The 27,919-nt window shown below is 40.3% G+C and overlaps 1 protein-coding gene across 1 annotated transcript in view; it reads right to left on the bottom strand.

Moving 5' to 3' along the window:
• Nucleotides 1-3,406: 3,406 nt before the first annotated feature.
• Nucleotides 3,407-27,919, bottom strand: part of NIPAL2 (NIPA like domain containing 2) — a 47,131-nt gene continuing 22,618 nt past the window's right edge. The window contains exons 4-11 of the mRNA XM_008924046.2: nucleotides 21,263-21,322; nucleotides 19,161-19,282; nucleotides 13,970-14,066; nucleotides 9,719-9,854; nucleotides 7,238-7,326; nucleotides 5,378-5,441; nucleotides 3,973-4,067; nucleotides 3,407-3,661 (exon numbers count right to left, since the gene is read on the bottom strand). Coding sequence (XP_008922294.2) covers nucleotides 3,567-3,661; nucleotides 3,973-4,067; nucleotides 5,378-5,441; nucleotides 7,238-7,326; nucleotides 9,719-9,854; nucleotides 13,970-14,066; nucleotides 19,161-19,282; nucleotides 21,263-21,322 — 758 coding nt within the window. The 3' untranslated portion in view covers nucleotides 3,407-3,566. The remainder of the gene's footprint in view (nucleotides 3,662-3,972; nucleotides 4,068-5,377; nucleotides 5,442-7,237; nucleotides 7,327-9,718; nucleotides 9,855-13,969; nucleotides 14,067-19,160; nucleotides 19,283-21,262; nucleotides 21,323-27,919) is intronic.

The raw sequence follows: 27,919 nt of genomic DNA, 5'->3' as shown, positions 1-27,919 counted from the left end.
AGAGTGAGACCATTTTGAGTTCAGAAGACTTTTCAGTCCATCCTTCCAGCACTGTTTACACACCTTATAGCAAACAGTCATTGGAAAGAAAAAAATGAATCCTCAGAATCATTCATAGTCAGATATATGTCTGGGCTTCTAGGTGACCCTGAGACACTGCTGGTGTCACGAGCTGCCTATCTCAGCCCCCTTTGGGGCCACATATCGCTCACTATACAGAAGCCAGTTCTTTAGCTCACGGTTTTGCTTCAGGAGTCAGGCACTTAAAAGTTCTTCAAGAAGCTCATAACTGCATTTGGGTTATGGTGATACATGAAGAGTGATCTTAGCAGAATGCTTGCTGTATAGAGAATCTCCTCAGGAGAGAAATAATGTAATAGTTCCCCCTGAAGAAGAGAGGTCTCACTCCTTCTCCTCCTTTTCACATCCTTCCCACCATACTCTCCAGTCAGTTGCCTCAGCTCAGAGAGCTATCCGAGCAAGAAGGATACAGATTGTGTCTGCAGGATGGGTTAGCTGAACTGGCTCACAGGAAGCCACAAGACCTCACATGCAGGAAAAAGAGGAGGAGTCTTTCAGCAGCGCTGAACCATTCAAGCAGCTTGCCAAGTGCATGAAACCATAACTTCAAAGCACAGAAACTCAAGCCCTTATAATGTCCAGCCTCTTTCCTTTGGTTTTAGGTAACCAGTACCCTTACATGAAAAGCATGATGCTGCCAAAAGCTGGGCTGTAGGGAGGAGCAGGCAATCAGCCTGCCAGGAGAACACCAGGCCCCTACCATCGGCAGATAGACAAATCCAGTCCAAAGGTCACTTATTTTTTGCCAGCTGAAACCATTTGGTAAATGCATCCTGATATTTTACAGCAAAAATTAAACAGCCTTGCTCTACTCCAGAGGTCCCATTTCCAGGCCCATGGCCAGTTAATACTTCATCTCTTGCTGCAGCGTGACCAGCAGTGGAACAAGCATTAAATGAGTCCTCCTGTTTCTGGTCTGTCAAAAATCCCAAGCTGGAGCCTGGAGGACCACATGGGATGCTGCCTGCCCACCATACCTTTCCCTGGTTTGATTTCTGCATATCCCATGGAGGATCTGTTCAGGAAAATTCAGTCTGCAGGTGCAAGTTTTGCAGCTTATTATCTAGCTCACATTTTTGATATCAGGAAAAACATTACACGAAAATAACTCATTATTAAAGAGAAGGGCTTCAGAGATGGTTTAGTATTCCAGTGCAAAGGCTTTTGCTTTGTCTGTGGTGTTTGCTACCTAAGTATGGCAAGCAGAATCTGAAAACAGCATTGATTAGAAACTGATTCTTGAAACAAGTCATGTCCCTTTCTTGGCAGAGCAGTAATGAATTCTCATCACTGAGTTTTTCTGATTTTGTAATATATTAATTAGTTGAAACGTACTTGAGTTTCAAAGACCGTGTCAAATCACAACTTTTAATTGCATATAATTCTCACCAGTGTTTTGCTACATAAATTACTTTCAAATATGTTAGGGTTTAAAGACAACATTTTAACCCTTATAATTTTAGTATAAACCCATAGGAAGAAAAAAAAAAACATTGTTCAAGAAGAAATACAGAAATATAAAATAAATAATAACTTTTGCCACAGATTTTTACATTTGATTTCTTACTCTAAAGAGAAAATCCTATACCTGGTAACCTTTATTACCTCCTCCAGACCTCCTGAATCATGGAAACAGATTTCGGAAAGATGCCCAAGGCCAATAATTTAGAAAAGCAACAAAACCAAACCCTTTCACTCATTTGTTTCCCAGGTCATAGAACAAAAGCCTGTAGGCCTCCTATTTCCATCTTTAGCACACACTCTCACTTGAGACTTAGAAAGAAGCTTAAATTTGACTTGCAAAAGAAAGAGAGAGGCATGTTCTTACTCCCTGGAGAAAGCACCTGAAAATAATGTGCTTTTTAAAATTTTTATTTAAGCTTTAGAAACTTCAACTCAAACTGTAAGAGGGGAAAGGAAGGCCAAGCCAGACAGCTAGTACAAGTAAGGTGCAGACACAGAGCCTTGTCCTGTGTCAGCTGGGAAAGGTCCATATTGAAAAACAGCTTCACAAGTCCCCACATGCCCTAGTTCCTGGGCCATTGCTCCACAGGAAAAACTGCAGCTCTGTGTGTGCTTTGTAGCATTTGAAATTAAATTGCCTTAGGGATCTTCAACTGTAGCTATTTTAAAATTAAATAAAAAATTATTTGAGAAAGAAAAAGAGACCTCATTTCCTCTTATCTCACTGAAACAAAATACACACAGTCTATGGCCCCTATCCATTACTGCAGATTAATTTAAACCTAAAACAAGACATGCACATTTTTCAAGAGCACTTTAAGTTTTTATGCAGAGGATGTGTCTGCTCCCCACTGTGCTGGCTGAGGTGTATCAGTACTATCAGGCAGGGTTAAGTGGACCCACAATGAATGCCCAGAAGCAGCTTTTTTTGCTGGGTATCTGGGACTGAGGGACACAAAGACCTCCTAAATCTGAATACAGAGCCTGTATTGCCATCTTTCCCATCACTTCTGGCTCTTTAAATGAATGTGGAGACACTACCATTTAATGAAGGAAAAGTGGTACAGTTACCATGACTCTTTGTGGTTCTGTTTTTTACAGCCTTTCCTCACACAGCTTTAGCAGTGGTAACAAGGAGCTGCCCTACTTTTCTTTTTTAGGAGTATTTTTCCAAGACACATCAAGAGAGGGAGCCTGGCTACCCCACTTCCTTTGAAAAACTCTGTACTTTCTTCACTAAAACCTACTTTTGCTGAAAAAGAAGCTAAACTCAGAACAGACTATGCTAACAGGTCATAGAGCCCGGTGCACAGGACTTTTCTCGAAGGATGTAAAACGTCAAGCATAATTCCCTAGACCTGCCTTGGCTGGGCACCTCAGATGTGCACACGTGCCCATGTGCCTATGTTTATGGCAAATATTCTCTTCCCCCTCCTCACACAAGTGTTTATTTCCTTGGAAGATAAGAGAATCAATCTAATGGTAGGAGACAATCAGGACTGTCCCTCTACGTATAATCGAAAATTCTTTGTGTTTACCTATTTGTGTCCACTGTATATATGCCCACAGCTTTGACTCCTGAACAGGAAGGAACAGATTTAAAAGGAATTGTACATACAGCAGAATACTTTGAAGTCACTTATGAAAGTTCTCATTTGCCACCTTTGTCTTTAAGCATCTACAGAGATCTGAGGGGTTTCAAAGGGGAACTTTTATAATCCTGTTCTGTGCCTATTTGCATTTCAAGGCAATTAAGACTCTAAGAATATCCCCAAGAGGCATTGATACTAGGAGAATATTCTGTATCATTAATGGTTACTTAGTTTTTCTTAAGGTTTCCTTTATATTTAGAATCCATTTGGTAGAATCACAGGATAAATTAATTAGGATTAAATAATACTATGACTCATCAACATACAGGAGTTCAATGTGTACTTAAATATGTTCCAAAAAAAAGTGCTGCTGTGCCTTGTTCCAGTGGTATTCCTCCTGTTAGTTGACAAGTAAGGTCCTTTCTTCTTTCAGCTTTGACTTTTCACCAAGTCATCTTCCTTATTCAGTGTGCCATAGCATGAACTGTGAGAATCTGGTTGTATTTTCCCTGTCAGTTTGCGTCCTAAGGAAATGTGGTGAGAGAAGGGAAAAACAAGAACTCTGTAAAGAATTTTAATAAAACAAATCCCCCATCAATCCATCATTTAAACATTCTTTGCTCTAGTAATCACTGTTTTCATTTGACTGGTGGTAACAATAGTTTGAAAAAACTCTGAAAAATTCTTTGAAAAATCTGTTGGGAACAGGAATAGAAATTAAGGGAACAGTATATTTATTAAATATGACTAGAGCACATCTGTGACTCAATTCTCCTAGGTCATCCCATTATCAGATACCTCATTTAAACAGAGACAGAAAAAAAGCCCTACGTACCAGGAATATGTCCACAGTCAATAAAAGGAATTTGCAAATGCTCCTCTTTTTTATTTCTTGCAATTATAAACACACCAAGGAAAGACAGTAGACACCTGAAAAATAACAGTGGCAGAGTATCATTAGAAACAGTTCGCTGCATCTGAGATGAGAATTTCTTTCCATGTTTCTTTTTCAAGGACTTCCAAATACAAGTTGCTGAGTTTATAAAGAAACACTTCTTCCTGGCAGCTCTATAAATTCATCTTGGGCTTTCTTTCAGTCTAGTTTTTGCCTCCTGAAGCTTTATTATCAGTTCCAAAGGCTCCACAGCCAAAATTACACTTTCAGCAATATATACCTAATCAAATGCCTGTGAGTGTGAGACCACAACATTTGAATCCCTGAGCAAATCTTCACGGAGCATCCAAACTAGCATTCTAGCATGTGCAATTTCATTAACAACTCAGTCTAGCTGCAGACAATCAACATCTCTGTTGTTTTTCTCATTTGACTGTGTGTCTCAGGGGCAAGTTGCAAGCCAGAAGCAGTGAAAAACTGCTATGGTTGGACAAATCTTCTATCCGCTCTATGTTGGACACACAACTCCTAATTCCTATTTGCCAAATACATGGTTGCTCATCTCCAGTTTTTGTGTCTTTTTTGTCTACAGTCAGACAAGACAGCAGTTGTGTGCACCTACTCAAGCCCAACTGCAGAAGATGAAGACGTCTGTAGCTATCAGCCCCATTTATTTGACAGCACTGTGGCAAGACACCTCCAGTAGTTCTCTGAGATGCTTTTAACCATCTCACACCCATTATCAATTAACTGTCCCCTGTCCCAAAAGTTTTTATGGTGCTGAGAGTCAGGAGAAGGTTCCTGCTCTCATAACACCTAGGCCATTCTTCAGGAATTTATTTAGCATGCTCTGAATTCTTCTGCAGGCACACTGTGTCTTTCTTGACACAGGAAGGTGGGAGAGAGTTAATATATTATTCCCTTATAGGCAAGCAGCTCATATAGTTGCCCATGCCTAGCAGCAGCAGACACACAACTGGAAGGTAACATGGGAGGAGATGTCTCACAGTTGTAAAAGCACCCCCTGTAACTTGATATTTGGTGCAGAGTAGTGATTTCTCCTTCCTGCTGGAGCAACACATGCTGCTGGGTTTTCATTCCATCATGAGATTAGTAGTTCATAAGTGTCTCACATTTTTACATATTTGGATTCAAAACCGGGCTCCAAACTCCCAAAGCACAGACATCAATCTTTTTTTTTAGTGTTTTTCTTATCCTGCTATAATGGCTTTTCCATAGTATTTTAATAACAAGGCAGGTTTCTTCTTACTGAGAAAAGAAGGCACAAGGCAATGGTGTTTCAGTACAAACTGAAACAGTGCAGATTTTAGGCTGATACACTTACCCGAACAGAAACATGAACACACTCAGGAAAGCTGCACTTTGGAATTCCCGATAAAATATGACCCCTGGAATGTGACAGAAACAAGAATTGCAGATCTTGACTGGCTTCCAAGTGATATGAATTACAGCTGGGAGGGTCAGGAGCAGTGTCATGCTTAAATGGAGCAAAAAAAAATCCCAAATAAGGTATTAATGCACATTGTGATGTGTTCACTTTATGTGCCTATATTCTATAATCTAGGCTTTTTCAAGATACTGCATGGGACTGGTGAAGATTTAGTCAATCAGGTTGGAACATGTGCTGGGTTAGTAACTGCACGGATGCACGTATTTTTTGCATTGTTAGCAACAGTTTTTATGGAGGTCAAACTCAAGGTCTTATTCTCAAGCAAAGACATACCAATATAGCTAAGAGGTTCTTCATGGATTTCGTTAAGATACTCCAACAGACCATGTGGACATCTTAACTCCAATTGGGAACAGATTTTCAATAATTAACTGCGTCCCTCATGTTTATACCAAGTTAAGGGCTCCAGCAGACAAGTTTGCCAAATCTTTCTGGCTGAAGGGATCACTAGCTCTTTCTGGTCACCCCTCTTCCAGGAATTAGCACCTCTGTAGTGGAGGTGACAGAACCAGATGTGTATCTGGATCTCAGCTGCCCCGATTAGCAGCCAAGTATATTAGCTTTAAACCAGTGATGAGCATAGTTCTGCTTAGAAACACCAGTGTGAACCAGTGCAGCTGAAGTGTGACTGTGTCTTCAAAGGCTGTAACTGGGGATGGGGGTGGCACGAGACAAGATACCTTCTATGAGCAGCCCAGCAAGATTCAGCAGAGGTTGTTGTTCTAAGCCCTACACTGGTTTAACTAACCTGGTGCAAATACATGTGTATCCAGTCTCAAAGCTATTAAGCCATTCCTGAATAGGTACTTGATCTCTTAAGGAGGCACCAGGCCAAACTTCCCATATGGCCATAGGAATGTAACCCCTTTTTGGCACAAGTCTTCTCTCAGTCACAAAGTGTAGGTCTCTTCTAACACAGGTGCTGAGGCAATCTGTGCGTGAAGCTAACTCCCTTCTCATTAATGGCAGCTCTGCATGAGAAACTCTGCACAGCAATGACAGGAAAGCCCCCAGTGTGTGTTAAAATGAGTCATAAATGTTCTAACAACATGATCATTTTGGCTCATTGCTGATACAGCATCTTAGTCGTCCTCCCTGCTCATGTTCTGATGCTGCGCACCATTTCCAAGATTTGCAGTCCCTCTTTAACAATGCTGAGTTCAAAGTTCTCACCCAGAATAAAATGTTAAATGCTTAAAAAAGTCTTTGGAGTAATTTTATTTCCTTCACTTAACCCAGAATCCCACCTTCTGAAACAGAATATACGCTAACTACTATGAAACACAGCTGGTTGTCATTTGAGTAGTTTGCCAGGCCATTAAAATTACTCTACCAGTTCGTATACAGAGAGGCTGGTGTGCACATGGTAAACGCATTTACTGGATGTCAAGATGAGGCTAGGATAAATGCAGGTACTTCTAGTAAGCCAGCAAGACACGGTAAATCACACATATCTATTCTGGAAGAGCCAGAATTTGATTGTTTTTCATAGAAAATAGGTTTGTGTTGGAAGGGGACCTTAAAGATAATCTAGTTCCAACATCCCTGCCATTTATTTTGCTTCAGAAGTTGTGAACTTGTTTATTTTTCAGAACTTAAACACCTGTGACTTAGGAAAAACTTTTTGTGAAGAGAAAAACCATGTCTGGTTTGGGTTCCTGTTCACAGGTGGTAATTTTTGAAAACGTGATGTTTAGAACATCATTGTGTAGAGGCAGAAGGTTGGAAACAAACCTGAAATGATGGCACTGGTGGTGAAAAACACAAAATTAATGGGCACAACTGCTGTTGCTTCATACAGATGCATTGCTTGATTCAAGAACCTGCAAGACAAGCATTATTACACCTCATGCCTACAAGAGGTTCCTTGTACTTTAAGTCAGGTTAAGCCACCTTATGTCAGTTTAACAATAAGTGTGACTGTTTCCTACCCCAATAGCCCTAACTAGCATACATGTATTGAATTTACTTTCTGGATTTGACTCTGCAGAGTACAAACAAGACACAAGAAAGTTGGCATGAATCCTTCTGGACATGGGCTATCAATGGATATTTTTTTTAAGCATTTTTGGAAAAATTTTGTCTGCCACAGATAAGGCAGGAATGCTAGGATATTATTTCTTATGGTCTGCATCGGTTCTTGGAAGCAGTGCTGCCTGCAAGCAGCCAGGGACAAGTTGCTCTAATTTAAACAGGTTGTGTAAGGGTATATTTACAGCACAAACATGAACATGTGAGTTCTTGTAGGAACTGTTTCACTTTGCTGAAGTCAACATTGCTGCTAATGCTCCATCCAGCTTGGCTGAAACACCTATTTGTATATTTATCCATGCAATCACACCCCAGAAACATTCTGTCCTGCCGGGAAAGTCCAGGAAGATAGCTCCAAGCCTGTGCTCCTTGGGTTGGAAACTCTCTGCTGTTGTCTTCAGAAAGGCAACATGAATCCTCACCACATTCACGACCAAGAGTGTGCAGGACCACAGCAGCATACACTGCACACAGACCTGCAGGGTCAAGAAACTGGCCATGGAGTAGCCTGCACAGTCTGCATCAGCAGATCGAAAAGGCAAAGCAATTAACTCACTTTCACAGAGACCACAGCTATCAACATTTACCCATAGAGTGATCAACCATGAGTGTGAACTTGTGGATGCACCAGAAGATACTTTGTCATGTGAACAGTGCATTTCAGACCAAAAGAGAAAAATCAGGAGCCTTCAGAGCATATTCTAACCTATAAAAAGAACCACATTTAAATGTTTCACTGGTGCAATATATGTGCACAGTAAAAATCCAAGCTTGGATCTGTTTTAGCCATTAAAGCAATTGCATAGTTATTTTAGCAACTGTTGAACAGTCTCCATGGTGCTTTAAAAATAAAGAAATCCTACATATCCACAGGATAGTCAGGATTTTGAAGTCATTGAAAACACCTCATTATTTTCTCCCATTTGCAACAAACTTGGTCACAGGAACTAAAACAATGATACCAAGGCCCAGCGCTGGATCCAGGAGATTGTTCCAGCACAGGCTGTTCTGAGCTAACACATGACAATCAAATAAAATGAGGAAACAAATAAAATGAAAAATTTATTCTGACAGTACTGTCCCCATTAGAAAATGCATCCAAGAGAGAAGAGAGAAAGGCACTCAGCCCAGGGAATGAAATGCGCACATTTCGCTTCTGTTTAATTTTGGTCCAGCAAAAGAAATAAAGAAAAACTGGAAAGATGGAGGTTAATTCAGAAGCTTCCTATCTACCAAGCTCTTATTTCCTATTTTAAATGCCCAAAGCTGTTCTTCCAGTGAAGACAAGCTGGATGTAAATCACTCTATAATCTGCTACAGGGGAGTTCCTGAGTCAGCCATGGAGAGTCACTGCATAATAATGCATGGACTTCCTGATTCCACATGGGAATGGTATGTTCTGCCATGAAAAAGCTGGGTTGGCTCTTCTACCGGAAAATAATCATGCAAGTAAATACTCAGGCTTACACTGGAGCAGTCTAGATGAGATTACTGAATGATGCTATCAGCACCTGAAGCAGAGGGACAGGCATAAAGGAAACAGACACTCTGTTCAGCTGTAAGACATATTTTACCACACTGCCATACCCAGCAATCTGCAAAAGCAGCATAAACCAATCCCTTAACAGACCAGAGTCCTGCAGGGAAAACTTGGATGTCCCCTGCACACCAAAAGTTAACTATTTCCTAGAAAGGTACAGACATACAGGATAGCAAAGTGCAAGATGCAGATTTAACAGAGGCAGGGAGAAAGTTAGGATAAACTCTCTTCTTCAGTCTGACTGGTGACATAAAGCTGGGGAGAAGACATGCATAATGAGGATAACATGGCCATTTGATTATTCAGTAATAAAGATTTCTAAACGTAATCCCCAAAAGATTACATAAACATAAATTTCATTTAATAAGTTAAGACCTGTGCCAAAACTAGCCAAGCAAATTTGGGAAGACCTTGTAGAAGGTGATAAGGAGAAGAGGTAGCATCTATAACAATCAATAATACACTAAGAAATAAAGCCTAAATAAGCAATACCATCAGTTGGAGACAATAAATGCATCTGTCAAGGCTCTGCCAGGAATTTGTTGCCTCAAAATGCGACTTGTATCTGGAATCATATCAGTACCAAATAAAACTCACAGATAAAATGTGTATGAAAGTTAGGAGATAAGTAGAAGGTCACTTACTTGACTTGGAAAGCACAAGAACTTGCCATTAAAGCAACCATGATATAGAAAATGGAATAAGTTAGCTGCATTTTCCCCTTCACAGATAGTGTTATCATACTGGACACAGCCTTTACAGCAATGACAGTCATTGATGCTGAAAGAGAAGGGGATAGATTAGCAGGGCAGGATTCACAGCAGTAACCTCAGAGCACAAGGGAGAGAGGACAAGGTTCCAGGTCAGAGCCAGAGGTCTGATTACCTAAAATAAGACAGGTAGGATTTGGGCACCTAAAACCAAGTGTATAATTTTATAAATACTTGCTAAGCTACGTCAAAACCCAAAGTGGCCTTAGCTCCATGTATGCTTCATGTTTTGCTTTTAAGTTTTTGGAGCACATTGGACTACCAGTTGGAGGTGGTACAACAGCCCCCTTGACTTCTAGACATACTTTACTTAGCTCCAGCTGCTAATTTGGAGCCCATGTTGCATTATTCAGGAGAGGTCTGAGAGGTCTGGTTATCTGTTCAAAGCGGTTAGGACACCTCTTAATAGCAGCCTGCATGTGACATTGGCAACCTAAAATAACTCTTCACCTTCAGGATTTCTCTGCTGAGGTGGGAGCTGACCAAAGCTCGCCAAAGCTGACTTCTGGGATCACATCCCAAAGCTCCTAACTCTCCCCATGAGTTATGTATGGAGGGCAGACAACCAACACAGGGGTCTGCACTTTTTTTCAGGGGTGGGGCTCTTAAGAACATTTACTGGACTTAGCCAATAGAACAGAATATTTCAGTAGGGTGTTGTCAATTCATTGAATCACTCTCATTGCATCACCACAAACATATCTCAGACAGCAGGCAACGGTTTTAACACATGTCAGCAGTTCACAGAAGTCTTGCAAGACAGGTCTTTTAGAAAAGGAGCTGAGAGTTACTTTAAATTTTCTTTTGGAGTGTGCTATTGGTTTGTTGAATCACAGCCTAACCCAAGTAGGCTGTGATTACTGCAAATAAAATGTAACAAATCCAAAAGAAACTAAAAATTTAAGAAGAGTCAGGCTTCAGAGATGACCTTTGAAGAAAGGTAATTAATTGTCAGGAGCACCGTTCCCCAGCTGGGATCCAGTTCCACCCTCGTGCAGAGCTGAGGAGTGTTGGATTTCAGTGGTCTGATTCATCCTCCTGTAACTGCAACATTCAGATTGGCAAGGAGACCTGCACTGTGCAAAAAGTTCAGGCCAAGGTTGGGAGAAAAGGTGGGGGGAAAAGAATGAATTCAGGTCTGTGGTTTTGATTGTAAGTATTTTTCTTTTAGCAAGTCCAAAAGTTCAGGGAGAGTTTAAGAGTTGCACACATCTTGTGATGATCCTGTTCACCACCATGAAATTCACTGTTTTCATAACAACATTTTCACCAAGTACTTCACTTCTTTCTCTGTAATGGAAACAGGTGAAGTGGTTTAACAAACACAGCTGTAACACCGAGCAGAGGTCAAATGCTGGTCTGCAGCAGTGCAAATGGTATGATACAAAGTCAAAAATACACTCAAGCCCCAACAAGCAGTGCACATAAAAATTGAGATTTGCACTGTAATATGGGGGAGTTATTATTTTAAAAGAACACTTATAGGTAAAAATCAGTAGTTTGAACTGTCCACCTAAGAGTAGATTCCTGAAATTTTTTTTCTGACGAAAGGGCAGTTTCCATGCCTCATAATTTTAATAAGGCAGAAAAGAAAGCACCGGGGGTTTTCGTTTGTTTGTTTTGTTGGTTGGTTTAGTTTCTTTGAAAAGTGGAATGGTCTTTTTTGCTAAATTAGCTCTGGAATAAGTTTCAAAACCTAGGAAATGGTTTTGGTTTCTCTGTTGTAACGACCTCCCCTCAAGGCTAGTGTAACAAATGATGTCACTTTCCAGCTGTTAGGGCAGAAAACTCTGAAATCTCACTTTAATCTGAAATATGTCCCCTCAAACTTATGATAACTTTCAGTATATACATGAGGTAAGATAATTCTCACCAAATGAATTTGCAGTTGTACTAAGCAAAATGTTTTCAGATTTTATAATCATCTCTGTATTTTCTTCATGATGAAAGTAGCTTGCATATCCAGTGAAACACAAGGGCTGCTCTCTCTTTAAAGAAACCTTTCTACATTTAATTTACATCTGTATGAACACTCCACTAGGAATGTATCTGAACGGAAAAAGATAAAATTCCCTTGCCCAAGCTTCCAACAGGACCCCAAGCCTCATCTACTCCTCCAGCAGGCAGGGCCTTCAAAGGGTCACGTGTCAGGGAGCAGGTCACAGCTGAGAGCAAAGTTACTGGGCAATTTCTCAACCCCTCCATCACTTTGCTCAGCATAAAGGTTGGAGACCAAAGAGAAGGCTCTAGGTGTAACTTTGTGGGGACTGCGAGGCACCAGCACAGCTGCAGGAACCAGAGTCAGATGAAATCATGTATTTCATCTTCAAGGGAAATATCAGTATTTCAGAACTTCCCATAAACCAGGATTTGTTTGTTTGTGTCTTTTTTAATAGAGCAGAAGTAATAACAAATTTTTCCTCAAGCTGCATATGCTCACCAAAACCTCAGCAGCCACCAGCTGAAATTGTATTTTTGGTTGTTTGCAGCCTGACTACCAAGCTGCAGTTAGTGCCTGCCGGGCCACAGGTTTGCAGCCCTGCTGCTGTTCAGCATCTCCAAGTGTCCCTTTCACACTGGCAGCATCAGGGCTGGAAGGCTTCACAGCAAAATAAGCGTGCAGGGCTACACAGATGAACCACCCAGGTCTCCTGGAGCTGTGTGTTGACCTTGCTTGGGGCAGCCATCACGGTGGGCCTGCCCAGAACTGTGGCAGGGAGGTGTAGGAGCCCACCTGGAGATCTTCAGGCTTCCAGCTATGCAACAAGGAGGGTGGATCCACTCATTAGGAGTGCTTAGGAGTGCACAGTGCTTCACACTCCTCATAGCAGTGCTGGAAGCTGCAGACCAGCTCAGGAGAGCTCTGCCAAAGCTGCCACGCTCTGGGCTAGGAGCTGGGGAATGGCTAGACTCACACTTCCCTCCTGCAAACCAGAGTAGTGGAACAGTTAGACCTAAGACTTTTGGAGCTCTTCCATCTCTGCCTCATACAGGGAGCGTGGACATCCTTCGATGCTTCTGCAGAGCTACAGATCCTAATGTTCCTAGTACTGGGAAACCTATATGGGAAGACTATCCCAAAAAGTTGTTCTAAAAGTTTGAGCTTTTGAGCTGACTAAGAAACCACTCAGGTATCTGAAGGAGGATAGTTAATAAAGCTGTGATGGTTTTTCACATTCAGTCAAGTCCAAATTTTGTACCTGGCAAACCTTAGTGAAATTCTGTTTTATCAAAACCCTCACGATCATCTCCATTAGAAATGTGCTTTATGAGTCTTTGCAAACTAATACGTGCATTCACTGAACTGAGAGAATGACCTTTTACTTGAACAACACAGTTCAAGCACTTTTCACTTCAACCAAAGACTTGTGGTGTCCCATGAGGCTTTCGTGGAGAAGCGACAAGGACTGGACAATTTGTCACATGGGGTGGTGAAAATTCTTAATATAAACAGTGGAGCTTCAGAGATAATCTCCTGACATTTCTCAAAACTGATTCAAGTTTAACTTTATTGAAAGTTACCTGATAAAGTGACCTCCCTATTTCTCTGGTTATTGATTGTGGTGACAGTGGCCCACAAACTTCAGTGGCCCACTGAGTTCTTGTTATGCTTCTGGAAAGGTGGTAAAATATTAAATGTTGCATATGCAACATAGACAATAGTCATCGATAATTCAAAGAAAAGTTGTTGTACAGTCACAGCATATCACTGCATTTGTTTAAGGAGTGCTTACAAGGTCTTAAGCTGCTCTGTTTTAAAGAACTGATTTTCACAGCCAGCTCTCCAAAACAAAGTTTCAAACAGTCCACTTTCCCAGGATCTAAACCTAAAGTGTTATCTAAAAAAAGGCTTCAGAATACCATTCCACATAGGATATTAATTTCAGGGTATCTGCAAAAAGAAATACTCCCATCAATAAGCATAGAAACTATGTTTCATAATCAGCTTTTTTCTCCAAAAAGAGACCCCAGTAAAAATCATGTGAAATGTTTCAAATGTTTCTCCTTCAGCACACCGCTTTGAAATGGCCCCAATCTAAGCTAGCTGAGAGACTGGAATTATCTAGCTGACAAGGAATTATCAAGTAACAGACAGAAACATTAAAGTGAATAATATGTTCTTACCCAGTAGCGCTACCATCATTAACAAAACCACGATGTGTTTCACAGCCTTTCTTTTGTAAAAATAGAGAAGAATGCAGAATATTAAAATTTCTAAGATCTGAAAATAAAAGAGAAGAAAGTTAGAGCTGTGAAACTATGTAATAAATGCTTCATTCAAAGACTGAGATGTCACATCACTTTTCATTGCACCTTCTGCTAAAAAATAATTTTATTGCCAGTTGACTGAGCTATCAAACAATTATTGTCATTTATCTTTCCTATTATAGCAAAATTTAAACTGAGCATTTCTTATTTCTTTAGTTTTTCTTTTTGCACTTCTATCTATATTTTATCACTGGTAATGTTGAGAAGACTTTCTTAATGTGACAGCAAAGGTACCCATATTTATTGTAATAATTCTTACAGAAACTCTGTTTATAATTCCTATGGAGTAAAGCACTTAGCTAAAGATAGAGCAGCTCTGCTTTTAGCTATAATATTCTGTGTCACTCTTTGCCATGTGCAAGCTCATTTATCCTACCCTTTTTCCCCTCTCACCATTTCTACTAAAAACTCTCCTCAGAATTTTGTTCAAATTTTCTGCCATACATCATAAGGAGGAAAGCATTTATTTCACATAGTAGTTCTCAAATCGAAGGTACCTGACAGAAGCTTACCTTGCAAATCTCAATGGCAACCAACAGACCACACTGCAGCTGCAATTGCAGCTGCCGAAGCAGCTTTACCTACACCGTGCATGGTCTGGTTTTGCTCCTTCAATAACATATGACAGCTAAATGACAGACAGCTAAATTTACTGACTTGCTCTTAATTTGTCTCTGCAGATTCCCTCAGTAACTCTTGCCTTTTGCCATCTCAAAAGTGTGGGTATTCTCCCCCTCTATGCCTAAAGAAAGCAACAAGTGCAAGAGCCATAAAGCTTCTGTGAGGCCCAGCAGACTTATGAAAACAGGGATGATAGACTTTTGCACTGAAAAGTGCTCAGAAGCCTGGTAGCCTTTGAGACAGCACAAAGAAAGAGAAATTTCAGTCTCACAGTAAGTAACTTGGCCAGCCTCCCCAGCTTTATTCAACAGTGCAACACTGGGTATGTCTAAATCAGGAACCAAGGCAGAATACATGTTAAGATCTGCAGACAGGTGAGTTCATCTTGGCCTCCCTGTGGAAAACTGTGACAGGGCTTTAAGGGAACTTGAGAGAAGAAGTAAAAGTTAGCAGATTTGCTCTTCATGCCACTGGCAAACACATATTAGGGCCAGCGCAGAATACCACATTATCAGGCTGCACCTACAACAACCTCCAAATAGCTTCAATTGCTATTTTGATAGTGAAAAGTTGATAACAGAATAGAAGAAAGATGCGCTAAATAAATACTCCTCACTCAGAAAGATATCCAGGCTAAGAAAGGAGTTCCAGAGATGCCTTAGGCATTCTTTTCCATGACACACAAGTCCAGGACAGGCACACAGGGTGGTGTGCGATGGCATCTGGTGACACAGCACTGTGAGATCCGCTTCCCCTGCCAGGTAAAACCTGAGCACCAGTCACCTCACCCTTGGTCTGGTTGCCCTAGAGTGTACAGAAACCCATGAGACAGCCCTACTGCAGGCAGCCAGCTAAACCTACACTGATTCATTTTATATCCTCTAGATGATCCCAGTAGGGGAAGTATCATCATCTACCCTGTCACTTAGATTTCAAACTGCAAGAATAATCACCCAAAAACAGGGCAAGGGACAGTCACTGGCTCAAACTGTTCCATCACAGCAGCTCTGCCATTCCACTCCCTCTTCCACCTCACTCCTACCCCCTGACTGGCAGGTATTGCCAAGCAGCACAATCCTTGACTGAACCAGGACACCACAGCAGGCTCTGTCCATCAGCCTTCTGTTGATCCTCATCCTATCATCAGTCTTCTCTTGCTAAAGCTACCAAAAAGCTCCACTGTGATCTCGTCTTGCTTAAAAGCAAACAAACCCACCAAGAAGACTCACTCTGGAAAGGAAACAGCCAAGAAAAATGATCAAAAGGACATAAGAGTCCCTGATGGCAGCTCTTGAAGGGGTGCACAGATCTGTGTTCATGTCTGCTTCTGCCTCCTGAGGAAGCCCCAAGAGCAGAAGTGGTGTAAGGACAGAGATGGCAGTCCTGTGGCCAAACCTACAGAGAAAAAATGATGTTTGCTTTTCAGGGCTGCTATTTAAGTTTATTCAGCTCTGCAAAGTCTCACCTACTAAGCATGAAATTCAAACATTAGTTCTCACCTAGTGCTGCCCAGCAGCTGAACTATTCTTCCATGGTTCTTTGCCGCTTGGTGAACCACCAACAGGCCACCTTTAATCACAAGACGAAGGAGAATCTGTGACAATTAAGGCACACTGCAAGCAAAATGCATGGCTCCTAACAGGACCTCACACAGACAGGAGCCCTCCTGGGGTGTCTCAGCTGTTGCCTATGATTGCCTCCTGCGAACTACCCAAAACAGTGCTTGCTCTCATAGCCGTAGCAGTGTTAAATATGAACTCCAGGAATGGGAAGTGCGTAGATATATCAGCTTCACATATTCTGTTTAGAGGAATTGAAGGAACGTGACCTGTTTTACAATGATCTTGGCTGCTGTAACTAACCTCTACAGAAGTCTCCTCAAGCCCTCATCTCATCAACATTTTTTTATAATCATGATGTTTTTCATCTTTCTGAGCATTATCAGAGTTCACCAGAACAAAATACCACACTGTCTGCCTCAAGTATTTTCCCGGCATATACAGCAACATAAGGACCAATAAACCAAGAGGGTCTTCTAGGCACTTTGAAAGAAAAGCAGAAATGCTTTGAACCTGATTTTGCAGAGATTAAATATTAACAACTCAATAGTTACTATGCTTCTGTTTAGGGAAACCTAAGAGCTTCCTCTATAATTTATGTTATCTGTAGAGACTCAAAGTGCACATAAGCAAAAAAAAGAAAAACAAGCTAGGCTAGTCATTCTTGTTCAGACATGGTTATGCTACTGCAAAGTCTCAGAAGGTGACTCAAAGTTGTCTTGAGGGAACTGGAGGCTATTTCTGCATAATATGGTAGTGGAATGCCACGTAGGGATGGTTTACCACCCACAGAGAACATTTTGTACCATTGGGGCTTTGTGTTTCTCAGCAGACAACACTTTGGGGCTACTTTTAGAAAGACTGTTGGACTGCATTATACTTCTGAACTGTCTCCTCACTATATATTTATACTGAAAACTCTGCAACTTCTGCTGCACTTTTTTGCATCTTAAGAGCCAACCTGTGCTAGGCATTTTACAAACAATTATGAATAGCTAGCTCCCTGCCCAAAGAGAATGTGTACAACATGGGTTGATTGATTTTCCAGCAGCATACAAGGATAATCAGTCTGGTATCTCACAGTCTCTTGTGGAACCTTTCACTCCTCCCTCCCTTTTCTTTGGAGAGAAGAAGCCCAACACAGATGAATCCAGGGAGGAGAAGGAACAAATAAAGACTGATATATTGTTGATTCAACAAGATTTGCTGTGTACTTACTCCATCCCTCCCTATGACCCATCCTGTACATATAGAATTAGGTGCTGGCTGAGGCAGGGAAAAGAGAGAAGAGGGGAAAAAAAGTCCAAGAGTTACCTACCACTTCCTCATAATGTTATCTAGAAGAATACAGCACAGTCTTCCTAGACATTCAGTTGTGTTCTTACAAACTTTTCTAAAACAAAGTAAAAAAAGTCTTCAGATGGGGAAAGTCCTTTTCTAGCAACCTGTTGGTTTCAAAAAAATGTGAATGGCATGTCACCTAGAAATTTCTGATGTCACTGGGTGTGAATGGAGAGTTTTCACTCTCCACCATTTCTATACAAATGGGTGAATCAGCAATTTAAAATCAGTGACTGAAATGCCAGGCATTATCATCTAAAGGTGAAACTGCATGGTAGAGGGAGATATTCAGTAGGAAAGAGAGAGGGTCCTCCAGTGAGCACTGAGATCCCTCTTCTGAACCCTCTCCTAAAGAAGTCCCTCTCGCTGTGCTGATTGCATGGACTTGCTGAAGCTCTTGTGGAGGCTGAAGCGACCCTTTTTGAGTACCCCAAAACTCTTGGGCACTGCTTTCAAAAGCCTCTCTACTGCCTGATTGAAAGTGCATGTTGTGATTTATACAACATGAACATTGATTTCTTCCACTGAGCTGTATCATCATCTTTCAGGATCTTTAAAATGCACAACAAACTGAAAGAGAGTTTAAAATGCACAACAAACTGAAAGAGAGTATCAACATTTTTTTATGGTAGCGTGTAATTTGTGCTTAATCAGTAGTCTCATGGATATCTAGATGTATGTAAAGTCTGGAGGTTGGCTAAAAGATTAAGGTCCTCAAACTGTCTACTCAGTGGCTTTCTAACTGAGCGTCCTACCAAGAAAAGCCTGGGCACTAAGAATCTAACTCAAGTGAGTCACTTTACTGGGAAAAAAGTAACTGCTTCTGAAGCTCCTATATTGCATCTTTTACATTCAGCTGGAGGAAAACATTTTCAACTTTCCAGAGGAAAAGAGAGACAGAAATTCCTCCTACACTCTCTGGTCTTGTTTCTGATGCTAATTAAATACATCAAAGAAGACATATGACATTTGAAGTTTGTACACAGACACTTTAATCAAAATGGTATTTTTGTATTTGAATTCTAACTCAGGTTAAAGCAGGCCACCCCTTCACATCTCAACTTCATACAAAGCTCCTTTCAGCCAGAGTTAACAACATGGGGATAAACCAGAGTGGTAAGAATGGAAAAAGCAGGACCAAGAGTCTGCATAGCCTTTTTTAAAAAGCACAATTCCATCACATTCCAGACAAGCCCTGTAACTTAGCTGTACATGCAGACAGAGTGGCATGAACACATACATATAAGCAGTACCAATATTTAGGTTTTCCCTCAATATCCCCAAACCCCCAAATCTTTCCATTCTTGTTAATCCTGCACGACTATGACCTTCCCCTGGCATGTAGCTCAAAAGACACCTTCTGGTGCTGCAGGGGACAAGGATGATGACCCAGGGACTTTCTCTCTTATGAAAATCACACAATTTATCGCCACGAGCAGTTTTTCTACCACTAATTCATAATGCTGTTAAAGGCCCCATAATACCAGTTTTTCTGATTTAGGGAGTAGTAAGAATCAGATACTCACTGAATATACCAAAAAAGGCCAGCTCACTAAGTAATTCTGTACTTGTCTTGCTGTGAGCTCTTGAGGTACATTTGGAGCAAATGTCACCAACAAGTATGTCCCTGTTACTGTCAGTGTTCCACCTTTAAAGAAAAGGATACATTATTTTGGTAATACAGTATTTGGCAATCATGGTCATCCTTGCTGTCCAGATGATTTGGAAATGGTTTCAAGAAAAACATTTAAGTCCGCTAAAGCAGATCTGTGCTTAGGTAATTGGATTGTCTTGCATTTGTGGTCTTATCTAGTCTAATTTTTATTAAAGACTCAGAGAATTTTGGAAATGTGAAAAAAGTTGTCAGTAAAGCCTTGTAATTTTGGGTTCCAACTCAACAAAGCATTTTCAAACATTCTCAACTCTAAAATCAAGGGTATGACGAAGCAAAATCAATTCTTTGTATTTCTCACAGGCACAAAGCACATCACATAAACTTAGCCTAAACTGAAAGGACAAATTGCTTACTGGTGCAGTCAGCTAGATCATTAACCAGCGTAAACACATGTAACTCTCCCAAAGTCAGTGTGGCCACTGAGATCTGCACCAGATATCAACCTGCCCTGGAAATATTAGATGCAACACATATGTTCCAGTCCAATGCTTATGTGAAGCTGTTGTGAGGCCAACATTTTGGCCACTCCCTGCTGTATTTGCAGGTCTATGAACTGTTTTATAAAAGCTTGATTTCCAAAGACTATTCAGCCACTAGGTTGCCAGGGCCCCTTTTCAAGGTCGAACTTGCATTACTATACTTTTAATAAAAATCTGGAAGTTATGCCTTGTGGACATCCAGCTGACAAACACAGATGTTCACTGAAGTATCAAGATATAAGTGAGCTGATCCTGAGCTCATAAACTGTATTGGATTAAGGAAGATATTAGCTAATCAATTTTTCTTCAAGTAATCCTTAAAATTCTTGGCAAACCTATAAATTGGTGTGGAATACAAGGCTCAGGAATACAAAACAAAGCACATCCGGAGGGCTTTGCTGGCACTGTTATCTCACACAGTTCCTTTGGAAAAGCAGAACTGTTCTATATTTATGTGCTTGCAAAACCATCACCATATTTCCCATCATACAGCTCATTCCTATGGAATGTAGCGACATTGTTAAATCCTTCTTGCAAAGTCAAACTCACAGAAATAAAATAAATCAGTGCTGAACACTAGTTAAAGCAACACACAGTGTATAAGGCCATAAGGGAAACATGATCAGTGAAGGGAGGGGGAGTTTTGAATGTAGCGGCTGAGCTGGCAAACTTGGATTCCAAACCTAAATAAATAGTATATAGTATTCCTGGAATGATACTGAACAGATCTCTCTGAAACATTCATGAGAACAGCTGTCCTCACTATAGTTTGGACAATCAGGCCTAGAGATGTTAGGAGAGCACAGAAATATCAGGTGCCCTGCATCAGGTGTGCTGTCCCAACTGAGATGGCTTGGTGTAAAGCCCAAACCCTGAAATGTGCTTGTCTCTCAGTATTGCTGTGTTCAAGGTGGGCAGTTTTGATATGCAAAAAAATCTGGGACACAGACAAAAAGTTGGCACGCTTTTAGAATGAAGACCACGTTTCTCAACAAAACACTTGGCAACATGATTATTTGTTCTTTGAAGTGATAAAATTAATACCTAAATGGAAGTTATCACTTTTAATTGAGCTTGAATTTTTGTGCGAAGTCTATGCAGTAAGAAAAAAAAATCTTATATTTGAATGAGTAACTCAATAACTTCCCTGTTTTTATTAAAACTGTGTTGTACTCATAAGGATAATACTAAAGACAACCTCAGAAGTAAAAATAGAAAATGAAAATAAATTTGAGCAGTAAGGACACATAAGGAATGAATTATGGTTGGAAGAGCAGAGGATTTGGGAATGCAGTCTTATCCTCATGCACTGAAGATTCTCTCTCTTTTTATCACTTCTTCCCAGTTGTGAAAGTATCTGCCTTGAAACTCTTGCTCGGGAAAGTGGGAGTGTGAAGGTGGGGGGCTATGTGAGAGTTACAGCTTGCTAAGCATATGGCAGCACACATGTCCATATCAGCAAATGCTTACTTACCCAATATATCAGCAGTCTTCATGGTCTTCTTTAGGAAAAAGACAGAAATAAATGCACTACCTGGAATAGAAATATAAAGACCTTTCATATATGTGTGTATATATACATATATATATATATATACACATATATATATGTTATAATATCAAGTGCTATAGCAAAAAGCTGCCTTGGGCCAAGTTTAAATATATCTCATAACTATTGTTGTTGCACCATATCATGATATAAACAACCAGGAGTCCATTCCTACAACCAACAAACACTCAGTTTTTGTAATATTTCAGATATATCCAGCAGGCTCTTACGTGGTTGAAAAGATACAATACACTTTCCATCTCCCAAGCAGACACTGCTTAAATTGCTCTGATTCAGCCATACGTGGAAATACCAGGAAAAGGCACCAATCTGCCTTACTGTTTCACTCCCCTTTCTGCTACCAACTCACTACATGGACTTGCTCAGGGCACACTGCATCATGGAACAATAAAATTCTGCTTCTTTAGAGGCTTATAAGTAAAGTAACTGCAGTACAATTGAGAGGAAGAAAGCCACTGCAAAAGCATAGCATTGAATATGAACTAATAGAGTGGTCATGATGTCTGCTAACAAACAGGTAGAAAGCCCCATATATGTACCATATGGGAGCACTGCCCATGCCCTTCCAGAGGGACTTGTACTGAGGAAGGAGAAAACCAGAAGTGAGCTCTGGAAATGATGTCCCATTTCCTGGAAAACTCTGTCCCTTGTACAGCTCTTGCATCTGCCCTCTGCCAGCTCCTAGCCCTGCCCGTTTAGGATGGGAAGTAGTGCGCAGGTGAGCAGCAGCAGTGGTAGGGCCAGGATTTCTGATAAGCAACCCAATGTGGACATGTGCTAGAGAGGAAAGAAGGAGTTTGTACTTAAAATGTTGGCCACCTGGGAGAGGTGGCTCCATTACAGCATACAACATTAGAGCATCTACCTCTAAAAAGAAGCAAAAGAAGCTGGATAGCTCCTATGTAAAAGAGATGAGGAAAGTCCTTTGGGAGAGGTGCATCAGTAATGTTGGATTCATTTAGAAACCTCAAAGAAAGTCTCTGCCCAGGAGGAATGGTGAAGGCACACATTGAACTTAAGTCATGGGATGCTGTTACAAGAGCTCTGTTCCTGCCCACAACACGAAATTATTGTTTTATTCTTGAAACAACATTTCAACCTTTTTGCAACTATCTTTGCATCATTACCTCTATTGTTCTGATGGAAAATTTAATTTGTGATTAGCTAGTAGATGTACTCTAGATAAATCTGGAGAGGTACATATCAAGACATAAACAAAGAAAAGGAGTTCAGCATCATGTCTGTGTTATCCAGTCAGCAGAAAATCAGATCTAGCAGAAGTCACAAAGTTAAACTGTATCAAGAGTGATGGAGACCTATACAAATTAATAAGTGCAATAAAAGAATCTTGAACTGAAAATGCCTCACAGAAAGTAAGGTGCTTGACACAGTTTTCTTCAATATTTCAGTGACAACTTTGCTGGAGCAAAGACATTGGTGGTATCCAGGCAACACTGGTAATAGCAGAGCTACCTAGCTTTAGAAAAAAAGAGAGGACAAAAACCAGGAAAGAAGTAGCATCATCCAAGACAATGCAGGAATTAATTACTGCTCTGTCGCCCTGCTTTCATAGCTTTCCCAAATCCCACCTCAGCCCACCCACCTAGGCAGTCAGTGTCACAGCAAAGACCTGTTGCTTAAATCACTGATACCTTAGTGATTTTTTTTTTTGAGTACTCCCTTGTTGGGGCTCTCTACATTCAGCAGAGATCTAGCAAATGCAATCTAGGGTTCAATTTCACTGTTGGCATTCAATCTGGGGTGAGACGAGTTATGCCCAGATTTTCAGAGCTCAATACTCTGCAGATGACAAATGGCAGCTTGGAGGGATCACAACCTCTGGGGCTGGCAGTGGGCACAAGGAGGTAGAGGAATGGAGCCAGATAATGAAACTTGTCACTCAGCCTGTCATCCACTTTAATAATGCATTCAAATGCAGCCAGCTCTTTCTCCAGAGATAGCTGGTAATGCACCAATGAACATGAGCTCAACAGAATGTATGTATAATTAATGCTCTTTATGATGTAGACTAATATGTAGAGGAATCTAAAAATAGCAGAGGTTTGAAGAACATATATTAGGCCATCTGGGATTAGAGGAAAAACTGAAGTACGGGAGGAGGTGAAGCACCAAGGTGAGGAGAGTAAGACCTAGGAGATACTCTGAACACAAAAGACAACTGTCCCTGTGGATAAACTGCCAATGCTCCATATATATTCCAGTGAAGAAGAAAAGCAAAGGGGGTAAATCTAAGAGAAGAAGCAGAGAATGGTTACACAGATCTGATGAGATGTTAGAAGACATATGTGACTGATCAGAAGCCTGGCAAACTCTGGCTATTACCTCCAGGGCTGAATTTTAAGCAAGTTATGGTAGCACAGCCAAGAGAACACGCTGGTTAGCAAGATATTTTAATTTACTTTCATTTTCTTAATTTTCTTGGTTTTAAGCTTCCAAGTTTGGCTTTCGGATAGTCTTTCATATTCTTCAATTTTTGAGGTAGGGATGGATCAAGTTAAAGCAAAGAAACCAGGTGGGCCTGGGGGAGGGATATGGAGGGAGCCTGTGAGTTGCAGGTATGCAGGCTGGTGTTTTCTGGTTTTCAATTCTGATGGCTTTGCAGCTTTCCTTGGCTGGCAGGATAAATGGCAGACACCAAAGTGTATCCCAGGAATCCAGCAAGAAATGCATAGCCCTCTCAGCTGTTCTGCTCCTCCTCCTTAACTCCCTTGAGCTCCCACTCAGCCTCAAGTGCATTCAGCTGCTTGAGACATTAACTCCTCCAGAAAAGGTAAAGACAATATGTTAAATGGCCAACACATACTCCCTGCCATCTCCTTTCTGTTGGATGGCCTCCAAGCTGATCCTGCTGTGAGCAGGAGGTTGTGTTAGGGACTTTCCAAGGTTCCTTCTAATCTGACTTATCCTAGGACCCTTGAACTCTTGGCAGGAGAGTAAGTGGGCATCCAGAGGCTACAACTAAGCCTACCAGATATATGGATTTAAGCACTTACCGTATCCCAAATTCAGTTCCTAAATGCATCCCTGCTGAAACTCTCCAGACTCTCCATTTCTTTCCCACCATCAGATCACAGGGGAGGTGCTTTGCATGTTCCCATCTTTCCTACCCACTACCAGTGATGTTATTCCCTCACACTTTCCTCCTAGGCCACTTTCCCTTCACCTTGATTTCACCCTATAACCACAGCACGACTCTAACTTCCTACCACCCAGTCCCAATTTTCCCTTTCCCATGCCAGGGTCCTCTTGTTCTCCCTCTGTCACAAAAAATGTGTGCCTCCTTCTCCTCCTCCTTCACCATTATAGTGATGTGGGAAATAAATTATTGAACATTATGTTCAACTCTATGAGTGAATAGATGGGGAACTTGGGCAATTGGAGTGCTGCAAAGTATTAATATATCTTTGCAACTGGGTTTTTTTTGCCTTTTTTAAAATAAAAAAAACCCAAACCTATAGACAGTTAGAGATTGAGATCCATGTCAAAGTGAAAAATAGTCTCTGTTGGTTTGGGTTTTTTTAATTGGTGAGCAATAGAATACAGAAATGCAGACATAAAAACTGTGTCAAAGAGTAAGCTGGCAACAGCTCGGCAACAAAACAAGTGATTTATCATTGTTCTGAAGCCTTGCTAGTTTTGAACCACTGGTTTAGGGAATACAACACGTGCACAATTCTAAGCCTGGATTGTCAGCCTTTAAATCATCAGAGCAAAGACTACATTCCTGGTCATCTGAGAAGACTTGTATACTGTTGGGTGAATCAGAACTATTTTTGGCTTTTTAACTAATTTTTAAGGTAAAACTTTCAAAAGTAGGCACAGATCCAACTCCCATTCCCACTGAAAGTGGTCGCCTGCTAGATCAAGAGAAGGGCAGAAAATCTGCAAGATGATCTGTTAAGGATTAAACATTACAGAACCAACACATCCTAATGTAATCCTTGAGTTTGTTTCATGCCTTGATTGCATGCTTATAGTAATATCCATAATTTGAGAAGCAAATAGGTCCTGTAAAATGCCTGTATCTATATGACAAAGCCTTTCTGAATGCTCACTAAACGCAAAGGGAAAATATGACTTGACACTATATCAAAATAATGATAAATAAAAACTGTTGGGTGAGAAATGGGAAAAAAGAGTTTGTTCAGGAGCTTAATTTTTATGTTGAAACAACATCTTTTCATACATGAGCATAAACTAGGCTGTTTTACATTCATTACTGAATGCATATATATTTACTGTTTATTGAATGATTATATATTCACATTATTGAATGAACATATATTCACTGCAGCACGCTAATTTCAATTTAAATCAAAAAAAATGATAAAAAAAATTAATTTCTTCATGGTGTGCAATTAAGTGCCTTGAGGGAAGGCTGTCATGGTGCTACATATAGCTCAGTCAGCTGCTCATTCTCTTAGGAGAGTGATCGTTTACAATTATCTCCATATGTACGTTTTCTCCAGCACAAACAGAAATAAAGAGCACTGTGATGTGTGGGTTCTGCAACTAGCACACAATGAATGGTGAGAATCCAGCTCACAAAATAACTCCTCTGCATCCTAGACATGAAAGCTGCAGTTAGGATTGTTTCTTGTTTGTTTCTTTAAGAAAGGGATAATACGCAATAGGAGAAGTTAAGAGGTAGAAAATATACACTGATTCATAGTGTATATTTTCTGTATTTGTCCAATCCAGCCTTAAAAATTCAAATGAGCGTCCATCATTTATTTTTCCTACCCATAACTATTTAAAAAAGGTATATTTTACTACCAAGCTGTTTTCCTGATACTAAGGCTATTTATGAATATGACCTTTTTAACTCTTTTTTTGTGAAGTCTTACACCATATAATTTCTTTCACAATCGATCATAGCTTCAAATAGTAGTATATACTTCCTTTTCCTCTTTTGGATTCCTAGATGAGCTTTCTGTATGATTTAAAAAACATCAGTGTTCTCCTCATAAATACATAGACTGCCTGTACTACTTCTGTCTTCTCTAATAGTTTAAAAAAAAAAAAACCACACCAAATTTAATATTTGCCTCAAATGTTCATTTTGTTAAGTGTAACTGATTCAGTCAGGTAAAGGCATTTAAAACTACCCATTTAGCAGAATATTTTGTCCCCATTTCACTGGTGGTCTGGATGAAATACCAAAGGAGGAGCACCAGCCACGATTCAAAGACTATTGCACCTCTCCCAGTTTGTGCAACAGCGTTTCACTTCGAGACCAAGCATTTACTCTGTTTTATGCCCACTTAAGGATCTGCTTCCATGTAATCAAGCAGTTTAAGTTCATCCAGTTGATTTTGCCCTAAATCTGTTGAGCAGTGCTCAAGTTATGAGGATGCAGTTGCTGCCAGTTACATTTGGAGATGTGACCTGATTAAAAAAAGAACACAAACATTGAAAATATCAGAGGAATTGCTCAAAAGAGAGACTAATAAGGTGAGCTTAATTCTGGAACTTGGATTATAGGACATAAAAACTGCAGAGAGAAGGAAAAACTTTGAGAATTCTTTTGTTGCATCTTCTAGATGAGTAAAAAAAAAGTATTTTAAAGAATAGTTTGGTGAATGTTTCCCAGATATCATTAGCAACATAGTCCTCAAAATTCCAAGTCCTTGGGCCATAAAGATGTTACATTACACGGAGTGGGTGAAATCCACTTTTACAGGAATGTCTGAGGATCTTTCCAAAATACCATCGTGTTATCAATATTCAAAGCCTAAAGCAATTTCTTACCCCACAGCTATTTACGAAGAGCACATAAAAAATGCAAAGGGATCTCAGCAATGTCAGTCTAAGTGAGTTAAGTGTAAAGAAACTCTCTACAGCATGATGAAAACTGCAAAAGAAATGACTCGAATGCCATTGGCCTCTACCACCCCAATCCCTCCACCTCCAAGCTATTTCTGCAGGCAAAAGCAAGATGATGAGCTAAAAACCACTGCTGCCTAAAATTACCCGAGCTACATGTAAAACATGATTTTTATTTTTTAAGTATAGAAAGTTTCTTAATGGTCACATCAAACATGTATTACTCCTCCACTTTTAAATTAAAATTTACTAATTTATCCTCTTGAAGAAAACAACTGCTGTCTTCTCAAACTATTTAAAACCCTGAACAGATGTAGAACTTGCATCATTGCAACCACACAGAGAAATACTTACACTGTGTAAGAAGAAAAATATAACCGTTGTAGCTTAATTCTAAGAAAAAAAATTAAAATCTGTTGGTGCCATGCCAGTTCATGGTCTGTGGTGCTGGATTCTTTTTAAAGCCAGTCATTGAAAGCATCCAGTTCAATAGAATGAGGCACAAACTTTTCACTATTTAATTGATACCAGGTTAAGTGCAAAATGCAGTTGGATGCAGTTAAATGTGGTAGCAGATCATAATAGATGTTGGCTCCATCTATTTTAAGATGCTTCCCATCAGAAGTCTGGAGATATATGATGGGTACAGCTCAAAACCATTCTGGGCAGATACTCCAGTCTGCCTTATACTCCTCCAAAACTCTGGTTTCCAAG

The sequence above is a fragment of the Manacus vitellinus genome, unplaced genomic scaffold (genome assembly GCF_001715985.3).
Source record: "Manacus vitellinus isolate BGI_N305 unplaced genomic scaffold, ASM171598v3 scaffold_1_pilon, whole genome shotgun sequence".
Taxonomy (NCBI): domain Eukaryota; kingdom Metazoa; phylum Chordata; class Aves; order Passeriformes; family Pipridae; genus Manacus; species Manacus vitellinus.
The sequence above is the reverse complement of the archived record's forward strand: the minus strand, read 5'-3'. Positions and strand labels throughout refer to the sequence as shown.